General features: G+C 38.7%; 2 protein-coding genes across 5 annotated transcripts in view; one reads left to right on the forward strand and one right to left on the reverse strand.

The window, feature by feature from the left end:
- The first annotated feature begins 1,546 nt into the window (after positions 1-1,546).
- iqcg (IQ motif containing G) lies at positions 1,547-7,325 on the forward strand. Its single transcript, XM_036584788.1, has 9 exons — positions 1,547-1,712; positions 2,506-2,708; positions 3,789-3,917; positions 4,023-4,104; positions 5,027-5,188; positions 5,304-5,378; positions 6,102-6,233; positions 6,924-7,025; positions 7,209-7,325. The coding sequence occupies exons 1-9, from the start codon at positions 1,584-1,586 to the stop codon at positions 7,323-7,325; spliced, it is 1,131 nt and encodes a 376-aa protein (XP_036440681.1). The 5' UTR covers positions 1,547-1,583.
- A 1,769-nt stretch (positions 7,326-9,094) lies between these two features.
- lrch3 (leucine-rich repeats and calponin homology (CH) domain containing 3) overlaps positions 9,095-16,434 on the reverse strand; it is a 35,483-nt gene continuing 28,143 nt past the window's right edge. Inside the window, exons 19-22 of one of the 4 annotated variants that reach the window (XM_036584634.1) lie at positions 15,581-15,687; positions 14,330-14,467; positions 14,125-14,202; positions 9,095-9,588 (exon numbers count right to left, since the gene is read on the reverse strand). In XM_036584634.1, the coding sequence (XP_036440527.1) occupies positions 9,430-9,588; positions 14,125-14,202; positions 14,330-14,467; positions 15,581-15,687 (482 nt within the window). In that variant the 3' untranslated portion in view covers positions 9,095-9,429. Of the gene's footprint in view, positions 9,589-12,952; positions 13,575-14,124; positions 14,203-14,329; positions 14,468-15,580; positions 15,688-16,434 lie in introns of those variants that run through there. The other 3 variants (XM_036584633.1, XM_036584632.1, XM_036584636.1) reach the window with 3 other exon arrangements.

Here is a 16,434-nt window from a genome sequence, read left to right on the forward strand (position 1 = left end):
ATATCTTTGGGTTTTGTTTGTGTTTTTACCTACTAATAGTTTTTTTGAACATATGTATTCCTCAGTTTATTTACTAATGTATTAATTTGCTAAGTTTTTTTATTAATGTTCTTTATACGTTCACTTCAGTCATATTTAAATCCATTGTAGAAAACACTGATTTAATTAATTAAATTACATTTACATAAATGTTGCATGTGAGAACATTAATTGAGAATTGGACAGTCTTTTTCTGTGCACTCACAGAAACTCAGATGAGGACAGTATGTGTCACATATAATGTGTCACATATAATGTCAACGTTCTGGTATAAACACAACTGTACGATCCACGTGATCCACCTGTTCTCGTTAATAATCAGTGAGGTCAGTTCTGAAAACTGCCTATTATGTCATCTAGCTGAGTATTTTATCGATAAGCTCTGTGCTCGTTGAAAATGGTCTGTTTCTTCTTTGCCGTCTCCACTCTACCTCCCTCTGCTGGTGGATAAAGGAATTACTGCTAGACTAGCTCAGAAAAACGTTCTGACAGCGCTTTAATTAGCGACACTAAAGGCCCAGGACTGGATGAAAAAACATTTACTGGCATTACAAATGATCGTAACCCCATGAACCCTAACTGTATTACTGACTCGCTGATCCTAAGACTCCAGTAATGTACTGTAGTAAGAGTTATTCAGCAGACTTATTATGCAGTATTGTAAATTATTTACTAGTCACTATGAAACTAATGCACGCTGTGTAGGTCTGAGAGTGAGTGAAGTGTGTGAATCTTAAAGTAGCTAAATTCACTAATATGTAGGCGTATCTTGATACTTTTGGACATATATTATTTATATACGTGACCTGCGGTGAGGTCTGATCCCATCTCAAATATTATATGGACAGAATTAACTGCATACACACATAGAAACACAGACAGACCTCCCAGCTGAAACTTTAAACCCCTGAAATGGCTCTGAATAAGGCTGTAAAGATCTAGTACGTGTTAGAACAGGCCAAAATAACGTTTTCTATAACTCTGTAAACCTGTCAGGCTCAAAGCCTACCGCTTCTGTTTTATTCTATCGCCATTTACACATATATATTTCTGTTGCTACTACTGTTATGCAAAGCATAGTCCTGACATTCTGACTCTCAAAGACGGGGCAACAGTCAGTGGATATCGAACACAAAGTATGTTTTGACTTATCAAATAATCACGTATTACCCCAAAATATTTTTTTCTAAATTTTTCCAAGTCTAAATTGGAAATAAATCGAAAACTTAAAAATAATTTAAAAAAAAAACTTCTAATAAATCTTACGTCAATCTGTAGTCTTGGCATTCTCCTGCCAGACACAGAGATGGGGAGAACATCGGTGATATTTCCTCGAAAAGGCCACAGAAGCGTAAAGAAAGCGCAAATAAATAAATAAATAAATAAATAAATAAAATAATAAATAAGCAAGCTTAAACCGCCTTGCGTGACGTAGCTCCGCCGTGCTTACGTATGACGTTGTCGTGCTACCATGGTAACGGATGTAAACGGAACAGCGCGCTGCCTGTGCCGTTCCGAGTCGTGTAACTACGTCTATATTTGCGATGTCAGCCCAGCTAACAGGAGCGGACTTACTGCGAGTTTCCGTGGTGCTGCGGGCCTGCGCGGACCAGCTGGCGGTGTTGGGCCACATCATGCCAGACACGTACAGGAGCCGCCCAGAGGCCGAGATGGTTTGTATGTGGTTAGGTGTAATAAGGATCACCGGCACACGGTCCAAATCCGCAGCAGCATAAGAGGAAAAGCACGACGGGAAACTTCTGAATCAGTGGCGTTAAAAGGGACATTCCACCAATTTTTCAAAATTATTTAGTCCTTGAGATGTGCAGTTATTCAGCTGTTTGACGTGAAACGGTTCATTGTAGAGAAACTCTCTGATGTCTTTAGAGTGGTGGTGACAGGACCCAGGGGTCACGATGTCTACAACACAAATATATAAATATTTTCTATTCAAAACCACCAGCGTGCCCACACATGCCCCATGGGTTTTAATATATAATGTTGATAATAGCCATAAATCTGAAAAAAATAAGTTATCTTTGTGGACTATTTTGCTTTACAACGCCCTACGTGTACAGCTGCGCCATGAATGGGTTAAAATAAATGAATTGGAATATGTTTTAAGCCAAAACGTTTTTACAAAACTATCATAAAAGTGTCAAGACATCAGGCAGCATTAACATTTCATGTAATAACTTTCTGTGAAGGAGCTTTTAGAAATGGGCGTCTGCTTCCTCACACCAAACCACTCTGAGTGGCTTTGTTTATGTCATTTAATTATGCAGAATTTTTGAAAAATCAGTGGAGTTCCCCTTTAAACCTACTGACACATTAGCAGAGCTGTAAGGATTCCTTTGGCCTAATGTGGTGCCTGTATCAGTTTACTCTGTGGCCATGTTAAATTCTATTTTCCACTATTACAACAGCACACCAGCTTCCCCTGTCTCTTACCTGTGTGTTGAGCAGGTAGTGGAAGGAGACATTGGTGTGGTCATGGAGCAACAGAGGGCCGCTGAGCATCACCTGAAGACTGCCCGAGGAGGTCAGGCGGAGGGTGCTGACCTGTCTGAGGCTGTGCAAGAGCTGCACAGGTCACACAGAGAACTAAACCGCACCCTGGAGGAAAGCCCTCTGTCCCGAGACAACCTGGCCAAGCTGCAGAGAGACAGGTGCAGCTAACATTTCTTCTTACTCTTAAACTCTTAGAAAAGTCTATTTCTATATATTTTTTAAACATGTGTCAAGTAATATATTTCCATGTGTTTGACATATGTAAATATTAAAAATCGACACTATTACATCTGTTCCATCTACATATGTGCATATAATTATTCAAAAACGGCACAGTTAAATATTTAGCAACTATATTTAAAAACTATACTTTAAAAATGTTTTATGAAGGAAAACATGTCTGCCTCACCACAGAGAAGAATAACTTTGCAAGGAACCATTTAAGCACTTAATTTTTTTTTTTTGTGGTCACGTTAATAGTCTTATGCAAAAGTTTGTGCACCACCGGTCAAAATATGTTCTGTTAATTTTCTAAGTGGAAATTAACACATCCTCTACAGAGAACACACGCCTGCACACTGTAATGCACAATTTCTATATATTTGCTGAACTTAACATGTTGGAAAAATATGAAACTTTAAATGTGGCCTGTTAAAAATTTATGGCACATATATTTTTTTATTTTTTCCCCAATATGTTAAACTCAGTAAATAAATAGAAATTGTGCACTAAAATGTACATACTTTAGGCCATATTTTATTGTGTTTACTTATTTTCATTTTGAAGACCAACAAAACATTTTGTTGACCATTTGACCATTGCCTGTACTATAAACCTCTTGGGTGTACATAGATTGGTTTAGCTCAGAAAAATACAAATCATATTTCAAAACAACTGCAAAGTAGCATGTCCTTGTGCAATATTTTAGAACGCATTGCAGCTGAGCTATAAACAATATTTATACAAACAGAATGCACCCACATGCCAAATTTTGATCACTGACACTGGATTTTAGGAAAGATGGCAAACAATATACTCTCAGAAATGGCAGAGGGGCGTACTGACCACACAGTTTAAAATTTCAATCCATAATTTTAAGCTAAAGATACTATATTGATTGCAATCACAATCACACTCTTATGTATGGCTAAGATTGCTTGAACAAAGTGGGGTTTTTATGTCTGGAAGCACCTTGATGATTCAGGGACCTTATGATAAAATAAAAACCCTGCTTGCAGGCAGTTTGTGGCCCAGGTGATCATGGACGTGTTGGCCGAGCTACAGAAGAAAGGCACCTTTCACAGTCTGCAACAGGCAGTGGAGGAGGAGAAGAAAAGAAAGGCTCATCTGCAGGACATAATCATCAGGTCTAGACATGAACACCAACAAACTATTATTTACAGCAAAGCACTGAGCAGTAAGTTATGCTGTAATGCACTACACACACATAAACAGTGCTCCATGTGCTGCAGGGAAGAGGAGGGTCGCCTCAAGACGAAAGCGCTACAGAGACAATTGGTTGACGTCCAAAAAGAAAAAACACAGGAGCTTCAGGTAATTACAGATTTTTACAGATCACATGTATAATTACATAATGGTTCGGTCGTCATTAAACATCTTGCGGTGTTTGGGGGAAAAAAAAACAAACAAAAAAAAACATCAGCCTTGCTGAGTCAGCATGAAAGTTATCTCTAACATAGCTTTAAATATTCAGTAACATTTCTGTTCAAGTAAAATCTTAAATTATTCAAAATGATGTACAACAAACTACTGTTGGCCAAAGTGCTGTGTAATAATTCTTGAGCAAAATAAAGCTAAAATTGAAAAAAAGTAAAAAAGAACACTGTGAGCAATGAAAACGAGCATTACATTAACCTATCAAGTCTTATTTCTTTTGCCAATGTCTCATGAATGGCTTCATTCTTTTTACAATTACATCAGAGGAGATCACAAAGAAGAATTTCTGTTAGCTAGACAACTTTATTTTCCATATAATGGAAAGTTGAATTTTCCTTCCTTATTCATTTATTTATTTTAAAAAAAAAGTTTGATGCAGTACGTAAAAGTTAACATTTCACATTATACCCTTCATACCCCAACTTATATATGAAAACTAAACAGCAAAAAAGGCTCACTATGAATTAAATGTGTTTGTGAGGTCACAAAAACCAACCCATTTACATATAAGCACGTATTCATTGACATATCTGTCTTAAAAATGCAAGAAAAAGTAAGAAAGGGGCCTTTTAAACCCAAAGTCAAGCCTGTCTGAAGGGACAATAAGGGACAATTCTATTGGACAGCCCTCGTTAGGTTTAAGTTATCCAGTTTACTGATTTGTTAAAGAACCATGCGTATAATTTTTTAATCTAATGGGTTTCACCAATCCTCATTTGCCAAAACCCATCATGCAGACTGTCTGGACCTGGTTCTTTTAAATCCAGGTGGTAATATTTACCTGTTTGTTTCCATCTAGAGGCGTGAGGAAAGTACAGCACACTTGAAGGATCAGTTGCAGGAGCTGAAAGAGAGGACAAGCCTGAAAAAGAAGTATGTGAAGAGCAGCGCTGAACTGCTGGTCTATGAGGGACGGAAACTTTACACTCAGAAGGAAAATGAGATGGAGGATGAGATAAGAGTATGTGTTTACACTTTCCTACCATTTTATACTGTCTTCAATAATACATATTCATCTGTGATCTTTCAATTGCCCTCAGGACTAATGCTATTTAAGACTGTGCTTGTTCTATTAGTTGTTACAGGAGAAGCTGGATGAAGAGACGAGGGTTCACACGGAGATGGTATCTTTCCTTAAAGACAATCAAACGGTGAGTGATATAATCCAGAAATTATACTGACACAAAATTATTTAAATATAAATCCAGGTGTAAGTCAACCCCTCATGCTGATACTGACCCGAACCTAATGTTGACTAGAGCTTGACATATTTGTGCGAACCCAACTGCTCACGTCTGGTTCAGATGTCTTTTCTCAAAAATGTGCCAGACTCGGGTCAGCTTCAAATTTCACGTTCAGATTTACTCTGCATTTGTTCTTGCTTGTGAGAAACAGTATCTTGGCCAAAAATGTAGTTTTGTTATATAAACCATGTTCTGTGACCAGAAAGAGTTTGAGGAATAAACAGAGACAGCTTACTTCTGGACAGCTGTTTAATATAATATTTTATTAATTTTTGATCTGTGATATTATTATGTCTGTTATTATCACTACAGTAATTTAACCAGGACTACTGTTAAAAACATGAGGTTTTATTCAGCATTTTGGGTGATGGATTGGCCAGTTTGGGGTCTGTTTTGGACAGAATTTGTTTGAGCTCAGGCTAATTTCGTACTCAAAAGTTGATGAGGCACTTTGGAGTTGGGTCAGGTTCAGACAGAATATTGACAGACTCAGGTTGGGTTTGGACACTAGAACTCATGTGGTTTGGGTAAAGTCAAAAGCAGGAAATTTTCAAGCTGATCAACGCATTTGAACCATGTGGCTTTTTTAATACTAAGTAGTATCTGTTCTGCTATTGTCTGTGCCTCAAGAGTTTGGGAGAAAAGCTGGAGTACTGGATGGAGCGTTATGAGAAGGATACGGAGGACAAGCAGCAAGAACTTAATACTTTAAAAATCAACAAGACCAACAACCTGGCACAGTTACAGGACCTAGCTAAAAAGGTTAGGCATTCATTTTGCACCTTTTTTATCTTCCTCAGTAACATACATTGTTGTGCAGTCAAAGACCACCCTTTATTTATGTAATTTCCAGTCAAAATGACTATTATGTACAAGTTACTCAGTTTTCAGGACATATAAACTATTAAATAATCAACTTGCATAATGAAAATAATAGATCAAAAAAGATTTCCATAAAGAGAGAATGGGACACCTAACAGCCCACCAAAACTGTTAACATCAAATAAGTCAAGCTCCACTCTTGCTTCAGGTCTGAAAAAATCCAGTAACACTTGACTTGAAGAGTGTCTACATAGCACATTCATGACATCTTACATAAACACTACATAACATGTTCATGAACTCTTAAATCAACATTCATATAGTATACATAGTTTACATGATATTAATATGGACTACTGTGTCATTTTTGCCTAGATATATTTTTCAAAATAAAAGACCCCATTTTTATTTTTGAAAAACAATATTGTTTGCAGTCCAATTTATTTCCGGACAGCCAAAATAAAAATGACCTTGCTTTGCCCCTTTGGACAGAAAGTGCTTTCTTTTTAATTATTAATTTTTTCTTAAGCATTTGTATTTTACACTGGCTGTTTTGGCTAAAGATTAAATAAATGAAGGGTAGTCTTTGACTCTAGAACAGTACTATAACATTTAATTTATGGATTTTAGTATAGAGAGACAGAGCAGGTCATCATTGAGGACCGATTGGAGAAGGAGAATCTGCGCAAGCAACTGGAGAAAGATCAGCTGGAGAGGGATGCAGCAACTAAGGTGAACTTTTGGCCTGACTTTTCTTCTCCAAGGCCATTTTTTTTGTTTGTAGGGATTCTAAAAATATGGACTGTCCACCCTACAGAAAAGATGAAAAACATGTTCCAGGCATAGCAGCCTTGCCCAAAATTTTAACCTTGTTTGATGGAGCGTACCAACATTTATTCTTTTTCTCCATTGCAGATTCAGTCATGGTGGAGGGGAAGTCTGGTTAGGAAAGGCCTTGGTGCCTACAAGAAGAGCAAGAAACCCAAAACTAAAGAGAGCAAAAAAGGAAAAGGAAAAGGAAAGAAGAAGTGATGTGTATTCTTAAAGCAAGTTATGATGGCTGTAAAGGATTCCTCAATGGAGCAAAAAAAAATATATATATATCGCAACATGGCCGAAATGGGAACTTTATTAATCCATTTTATAATAAATCCAAATGTTCATACCAGAAAATACTTTAATATTTACCTAACTTTATAAAATAACAGTAAACTTTTGATGGGACAACTGTTGAGAAAAAAATGCTTCTTAAAAGGGGAGAGGGAGAAAAGAATACACAGGTTTGGGGGTCTAAGAAGTCCACACTGTGAATATGAAGTACGTTTAGGAGTTACTCTTATGTGGGCAGCAGTACATACTTGTAAACGTATGGAATGTATTAATTTACTGTACAGACACGCAGGAGAAAATCCTGCAGAACGGTCAACATAATTTCTGCTGGGGAATACCCTAGTCAAAATAAAAAAAGAAAATCCTTAAAAAAAAATGCAAAAACATTTATAATATATTTAAAATCACTTTTAACTTCCCTTTTTAAAACTCAAGTCTCTAAAAAAGCAAGTTAAAATATAAAATAAAAAAAATCTGTCTGCATATTTTCTTTCAAACTTTTAAATCCTTTATGAAATGTGGGCAAGCATTGGTGCACTGACCTAAACGCTGTGTTATTCACCAAGAAGTGAAAATTACAGTGCCAGCTCTCCCACCCATAAGAATATTCACTTAACACCAGCCAAAATAACCATCACCAAGTAAATTTTTACATTCTACAAGTATTAAAGCACTGAACACCCCAGTTACCCTGCCAAGGTGCAGTGGTGCATCTATACTCATGCTACTGAATGAGTCTTTACTCAGCAGTGAGGACAGCCTTCTGAAAACATACTGCTGGGTGCGAGTATGTGCATGCCTGGCACAAACATATAGCTTCTGAGAGAGGACAAAATATGAGGTTTCCTGATGACAGACACAGACAAGCAAGCCATGCAAAGGTGGCTAAACCACCACAGTCCTGTTGATAGGCAACAGGACAGCCTTTGCGTGCACCCCTACTCTACACCCCCCAATTCACCTAATATCACATGCATGCATGACCTGTTAAGAATAACAACAATAAAGTAACATTTGCAAGCCCTCTCTAGAGTCAAATCGTTACTATGAGCACTGGTTGGTGCTCGGAACAGAACAGACAGGCATAGACAGTGCCTGCAAAGAAAAAAAAACAAAAAAAAACAAAAGGCTGTAGAAGTGTTTCAATCTTTAACAGTGTTTACATCTCTAGCCCCCTATAAGTTCATACACGAATAGTGCTTTGCTGTATCACTTTAACATACTATATTAAACAGTTTTATAAAGTTTGCATTACAAACCAAGTTATTCTTTACCAGCACTGCATCTACTTTAAGTGTCCATACCCTGTGGCTACATACGTACATTTCTTGTCAAATGTGCTGTGCAACATGCACGTGTTTGCCTTAACTGAGGATCACTGTCCCACTATTGAGGTGCAGCTTTTAACTTTGCCCCATAAGTTATTCTAATGCCTATAATTAGTGTAATTTATTTTAACTGTCTATTTGACCCAAATGTGGCGCTATCTTGTAAGCTGAGATAGAGCCAACTTGTGTCACCATGGCAACCGAAACTTCAACGCTCACCCTGATTGATATCTGACATGCCTCAGTCAGTCATGATCACTAAAAATAATTATAATTATAATTATAATAATATAATAATAATAATAATAATAATAATATGGTGCAAATATAACCATTAATGAGAGATAATCATGTGATAAAAATAATATTATCTATCTATAATGAATCTCACGTTTGCTGGTTGTGTGTGTGCAGCGTTTGGATGTCAGTGACTTTCCTCTTCTCTTTTCTCACTGCAACCTTTCTTCTTCCTTCAGCTGTGAAGGCTCAGCCGGTGCTGTGGTTTCCTTACAGAGCGGGTGGGTGGCGACCAGTGATGGGGAGTGGACAGTTTGTCAGGAAAAATACAGGAAGCCTCTCTAGGTCTCAGTCTCTACAGTCCATAAAGCACGAGAGGAACAAATAGAGTCTGTGTGGGCAAAAGTGGGAGAAGAATCCTTGCCTGTATCTGCTCCCCAGTCTGTGCAGGTATGGCTGTCCTACATGGTGAGTGTGGAAGCAGTGCTGGGGTTAGCTGGGGCCGTGCTGGGTGAGGGAGAGTTTTTTGGGGGGGCTAGATCCAGAAGAGCACGCACAGTCCCGGCCACCTGAGGCAAACCTTTCTCCTCCAGGATGTGGAGGGGCAGACACAGCTGGGACTGAGGCCATGTGCGCACACACAGAGACGTAAGACAGGGACAAACAAACAGAGACACAGAGATGGGGGTGGGGTACAAACAAAATTGGAGAGAGGAAAAGGGCATGTCAATGAAGAAACAAATAATGAAAAATCACCACAACTTAAAAATAATAATGGCATTTTCAAAATGGTAAACTTAATAAAATGAAGACGTCAAACTCAAGAGCATAACTTAAAGCTGGAGTGAAAGATTAATGGCAAATCAAAGCCATGATCTTAAGGAAAACTGGGAGGAAGAGAAAATAGAGGGACAGCAGTGAGGGAGGTATGGGTGAAGAAGAGATTTTTTTTAAACATTTCACATGAAATAAGAGCACCTAGGGGTATGCATAACGTGCGCCAGTCTCAAATGGAACCTAATAACTAGAGCTGGGTATCAATTTTTCAATACCAATATGATACCTTGATTTCAATACCAATTCCTGAATTACATATAAAACATATTACAAACTTACAAACTGAAAACAGCAGTGGCTTAAAGGGGAATCCTACGATTTCAAAAATTCTGTATTATTCAACCATTGCAATGTGGACAAAGTCATTCAGAGTGATCTGATGGAAAATGGTGCACTGTAGAGTAACATAATGACTTTTCTTTTAACAGTGGTGGTGATAGGAACCAGGAGTCATTATGTCTACAATGCAAACACAGCCATTTTGTTTCCTATCCAAAACGATCAGTCGATCTACATGTCTGAGTTTTTGTACACTATCTATCCAAAAGTATTCAGACACCTCATCTGGTTAATGACTTCAGCAACTTTAAGGTGCATCCACTACTGACACAGGTGTTCAATTGTGTACACACAGCTTGTATATATGCTCTGGAGCATCTGCACATGAGCCTAAGGTCACCATGCCCAATGCCAAGCCTTGTGTGATGGAGCCCTATCCCATACCTTTGGCACGAGCTTGAATGGTGTGCGTGATCGAGAACATTAGCACCTGATCTCACTAATACTCTTGTGACTGAATGCAATCAAATCCTCACAGCAATGTTCCAAATCTAGAGGAACACCTTGCCAGAAGAAAAGAGGCTTTTACTACAGCAAAGGTGGGACAGATACCCCATTAATACCCTTGATTTCAGTGTGCACAGGAGTGGGAGAAAAGGCAAGAAGCAGAGTGAAGAACAAGGACAGCAATCATATTATTGTTTCACGTCAGTGATTTTATTGTAAAAGTTGTGGGAGAGTCATTAGAAAAAAAGTTTATAGGAAAGTTAGGCAACAGGATAAATACAAACACAAACACAGAAATACTGACAGGAGTTTCAACCACTCTACCTAATCATACTTTCTCAGATCATCAGTACAGACATACTGCACCATTCAGTTTCTCTCATGCGCTTCTCACAGAAAGTCATCATCTGCATTCCTAAAGCTGTCTTCTAACTAGCTACTTAATTTTGCAGCATCACTGAGAATGTTTTCTACTTATGGGACTTTCTTCAAAAAATAGAATACAAAAGTCCTCAATGTATCAACTCTAAGAACTTGCATGGCATGTACAGTAGATTAGGAAACCCTGCTTGGCAAAACAGCTGAACAGAGATGTCTAGCTATGGCCCATGATTGTATAATCATCTGCTTAGATGGCAAAGAAATGCACAATACATAAATCACACCACGCTAGGTCAGGAGTGACAGTAGTATTTCTCTATGAGCTCAGCAAACCAGCTCTTTGGAAGAAATTATTGCAGACAGATACTGTGTCTAGCTTAGTGGTGAGGAGGGCCACTAGGTTCAGAAAAGAGACCACCTTATCTGGTCAACAAACATATGGCTATGTTGTTTACATGGTTAAATGCTTTCTATTTACATCTTGAATTCCTTGAAATATGCCGAAGGAAAAAAATAAGAAATAAATAAACATACAGACATACAGACAAACACAGATGCAGTAAGGCACAAAGGGACAGACAAGGGAAGTCTTAGATTTGGTGACCAAAAACAAACTACAATCCTCGATTCCAAAAGTGTTGGGACAGTATGTGAAATGTAAATAAAAACAAAAAGCAGAGATTCATTAATTCACTTAGTCATATTTAAAACAGTACAAAGACAAGACATTTAGTATTTTACCTTATCAAGTTTTTTTTTCCCCAAATAAAAATATACGTAAATATTTGTAAATATTCACTCATTCAGAAATTAATGCAGACAACCTCTTCCAAAAAAGTTGGAACTGGGGGCAGTTGAGACTAGGAAAACTGAAATGTTCACAAAACATCTTAAACAAATCATGCTTGGGCATAAAAGAAGCATCCAGGAAAGGCCTAGTCCTTTATGAGCAAGGATGAGTAGAAGCTCACTACTTTGTAAAAAAGAAGTGTCAGTGAATAATCCAACAGTTTAAGAACAAGTAAAAATTACAAGAATTTTAGGTATTTCACCCTCTAGGGTGCATAATACTTTGAAAAGATTCAGGGAATCTGGAGAAATCTCTGTGAGTAAAGGTCAAGGCCAAAAACCAAAACTGAGTGCCTGTGCCCTTCGATATTTCAGACAGCACTGCATTAAAAACCAGCATGCCTCTGTGATGGATATCACCACACTGGCTCAAGAATACTTTAAAAAAAACATTTTTACTAAACACTATTCATCCCTGCATCCACAAATGCATCCACCAACTTCTGAAATGGACTGATGCACTGTGGAAACGTGTACTGTGAAACAACCTTTCACATTGTGGAAATAACAGATGTGTTCTCTGGGCCCATTAATAAAAGGGCCATCTATACTGCTACCAGTGTAAAGTTCAAAAGCCAGGGTCTGTTATTGTATGTGGGTGTAGGAGTGGCTACAGCAGGGGTGCACAACTCCAGCCATGGGGGTTTGGTGTCCAGCATAGTTTGGTGATTTATCTGCTCAAAACACACTTGATTCAAATCCTGTTAATTGCCAGGTTAGCGAATGTGTTTGAGTAGAAATACCAAACTGTGCTGGACACCGGCCCAGAGTTGTGCACCTTGCCGAAAGATAAATACACATTTTGGAACATCATGCTGCCTTCTAGACAACATCTTTTTCAGGGACCTCCATGCATATTTCAACATGACAACGCTAAGCCACATTCTACATGTTACAACAGCAAGCTGTGTAATCATAGAGTGCAGGTGGTACACTGACCTGCCAATTAGGTAATGTAACACAGTACTAAATACGCTCCTGTCTCAACTTTTTTGAAATAAATTGCATTCAATTTGGAATGAGCATACATTTACCAAAAAAACAAACAAAAAAAAACCCAACAGATTTTTACTAATCCCTGCTTTCTGTTTTTATTAGCATTGAGGTTTGTAAAATATAATAATAATAATTAATAATAATTATTAATAATAATAATAATAATAATAATAATAATAGAAGAAGAAGGGCTTTGCCTTGTCCTTCTCACAAAGAGCTCAATTTGTCCTTGCAACAGACCTATATAAAAACCCCTCTTTCAAACAATGGGGCAACGTAGAAATATGTAAGCACAGCTGGTGACACACATTTAGCTAGCAGGCAGCATCCAAAAGCAGGCTTGTTCCTCATTCTTAAGGCTGAGAGGTAGCATTCTCTCTCTCTGTTGTGCTTCGTCACTGAGTTCTGCAACCTGCTGTTCAGAATACTGTGTCGTACATTTCGTGCAATTTCTTAAGTGTATTCAGATATTAATACGCATAAGCTGACAAGGTCAGGTGTGCTTTACAAACTGGTCACAAATAATAATCACTTGCACACTGTTGTTCAGATTAAGTGCAATTTAAATGCGGGGCACCAGGTGGCAGTAGAGGACGCAGAGCAGGGACATAACTGACAGGTAGAAGAGGGCAAAACCAGCCAGCTGGGAAGGAGGCGAGGGCCGCAGAGGAGGTGCCAGAGAAAGCAAAGCTTCGAGAAGCCTGTATAAGTGCAGCACCTCCCCCTCCAAAACATCAGCAACTGAGCACAGGCATCCCTTCCCCAAGTCCAAAACAAGCAGCAGAGCACAAACGCAACACGCACACAGACAGGAAGGAGTGGGCGGTAAAAAGGTGAATTTGTGGGCAGATAAAAGAGCAAAATAAGGAATGAGTTAAAAATGCAGCATGGTTTGAGACAGAGGGGATAAAAGAGGGAGAGAAAGAGAAAGTTACTGGTATTAGTGGTATAAGAGCTGGAAAATGTAAATAAGAAGCATTAGGCTAAAGAACGAGAGGTTAACAAAGCTTGAGCAAGTTCCTATTAGGGCTGTCACAATTAATAGATTCAAACTTGATTATTTGACTAAAAAAAACAAAGACATTGAGCAGTTATGTTATTTTTCATTGTTTGACTTTGTTTAAAAAAATCTTTATCAAAATTACCAAGTCACCAAATCACCAAAATTATCAGTAGATTATGCCATCACTAATGTAAGCAACAGTGACACTTTGAGTCCCTGTAGGTTTGAGATGGCCATAGACCTATGCAATAAACTCAGTCAATATCAAATTAATAATTTTATTGGGAATAGATTTTCAGCTTACCTGAGGGACCCCAATTCTGCGACACGCCTCCAAAAAGTTTTCCACATTCCGCCGACACTTCGCCATTGTCAGTTTGGGCTTAAAGGTAAAAGGCAGCTATGAAATATCCACCCACACATAAGTAAACTACTTAAAAAAAATACACACACACACACACACACACACACACACACACACACACACACACACACACACTTTCACTCACCACTGCAGGTGAGGGCACATGGATGCTGGGTACTGATCGAGGCCGGACATGATTGGCCAGGTGACACAGCACAACACCGTCCGTCAGGGCTGCCCCCAGGTCACTGGGCAAGGATACTTTCAGCCGAGATTCGATATTCTATATAAGAGTCATGACAGACACTAGTTAAATCATATATACACACACAGATACACAGACTCACACAGACACAGATGTGCCAAAAGTCATTGGACAGGAACTAGTATCATGTAGGACCCCCTCTAGCCCCATGAAAGGCAGCAACTTGACGTGGGATCAATTCTACAAGTGGACAGAAGACGTCTGGAGGGATGTTAAGCCATGCCATTTGAATAGCCACCCAAAGCTCCGTAGTGTTTGTAGGTGCAGGATCTCGGATGTGAATGGACCTCTCCACCACATCCCATAAATGCTCGATGGTCCATGGCTTCATGGGGTCTGCGGCACACGCAAACCCTACCAGCAGCCACATGTTGTCTAGGGTCCAGGTAGCAACCTCAAGAGCCCAAGTGAGACACTGTGTTGTGTGTTAACAGAGGCACTCTGGTGGGTCTTCTGCTCCCATATCCCATGGAAGCTAAAGAACGTTACACTGGCCTGCAGGATACGTGTGTGGCATCTCCTGCATTGAAAGTGGATGTCATTTCTGCCAGAGTCAATTTTCTGTTCGCATGATCATTTAGTACTTGTGGGTGGCCTTTTGTGCTGACCACTGTGGGTGGTAATGCCGTCTATGACATATTCCCGGTATACACATGACACTGTGGACCCAAGAATGTTAAATGCCTGTACAACTTTGGAAATGGAATGTCCCAGCCGCCTGGCACCCACTGTCATGCCTCGCTTGAACGGTGATAATTTATGTCGCCTTGCCATGAACACGCTGACCGGTGTTTAAGCTCACTCACAAGATAATACCTTACAACTTATACAGGTGTTCCCAAGCCGTTTCCTGAGGTAACTCTGCAATCCCATGACTTTTGGCATGTCACTCTCACACACACAGACACACACAGACACACTTTCAAAAACTGAAAAACAACAAACATGGAGATACAAGGTTTTCTTTCGACAGCAGCAACATACATACTATATATATATATATATATATATATATATATATTATATATAATATATATATATGTATGTATGTATGTATGTATACACACACATACATATATAGAGAGAGTGAAAGAGAGCAAGAGAAAAAGTGAATACTATATGATGAAGAACCTTTCTCAGCTGTTCGACTAGTTCAGCCTCCTCTCCTGTGGGACCTGAAGCTGGAGATGGTGTGGCAGTCACATCTTCAGGTTCTGGCCTCCCAGCCCTTGATTCTCCTACATATGCAAACACATATACAAATTACACATAAATTATATTAGTCGCCCCCCCACCAATTTGACCAATCAGTGACAGTGTTGAACATCAGTCAGTCAGTGTTCATCAGCTTCTGTCAGTCCTCTAACTGTATTTATTACTTTTTTATAGTACTGTGCAAAAGTGAGACCCTCCTGTCTTTCACTGAACTTCGTCTAAACAGACCAAAAATACAAAATAAAAAACACCCAACATATGTAACAGAAAACTGCATAAAAGCCTCAAAGAAAAGGTGGTAACACTTTCTATGAATGTCACGTTTGTAAGCATCTATAAACACATGTTATAATGCATTCATATGGCCTTATAAACATGATTATAAACATTTACAAAAATGAATTACACTTTATAGCCATGTTTATTATACATTATGAATTGTTAATATAATGCATTATAGGTAGTGTCAATAACATGTTATACTGTCAGTGCCAATTAAGTCAGTACCAGCTTGGAGAGCGTAAAGACAAATACCAAGCTAATGGTGGTGTACACTGACTTTCCCATGTTAGGTAAAACACTGATGGCAGCACTAGTGTAAAACCTGACATTTAAAGCCTGTAATGTGCTTTATTGGGTATGTTTTAGTGTTTCAGTAAATCCTTTCAGTAAATACTTTAACTTGAAGCCTCACTCTTAACACTGGAGGAGGCTTTAATACAGTACGCTTCACTTTACTTAAAGCGGACAAATACAACTTACGAGCTCTT

Source organism: Colossoma macropomum, unplaced genomic scaffold, assembly GCF_904425465.1.
Source record: "Colossoma macropomum unplaced genomic scaffold, Colossoma_macropomum, whole genome shotgun sequence".
Taxonomy (NCBI): Eukaryota; Metazoa; Chordata; class Actinopteri; order Characiformes; family Serrasalmidae; genus Colossoma; species Colossoma macropomum.

Excerpts from the sequence above, each read along its gene's own strand:
- iqcg (XM_036584788.1), top strand. The coding sequence starts at position 1,584 with ATGTCAGCCCAGCTAACAGGAGCGGACTTACTGCGAGTTTCCGTGGTG. Across the intron at positions 6,234-6,923 it reads TACAGGACCTAGCTAAAAAG|TATAGAGAGACAGAGCAGGT; the intron begins GTTAGGCATTCA and ends TATGGATTTTAG. Across the intron at positions 7,026-7,208 it reads AGAGGGATGCAGCAACTAAG|ATTCAGTCATGGTGGAGGGG; the intron begins GTGAACTTTTGG and ends TCTCCATTGCAG.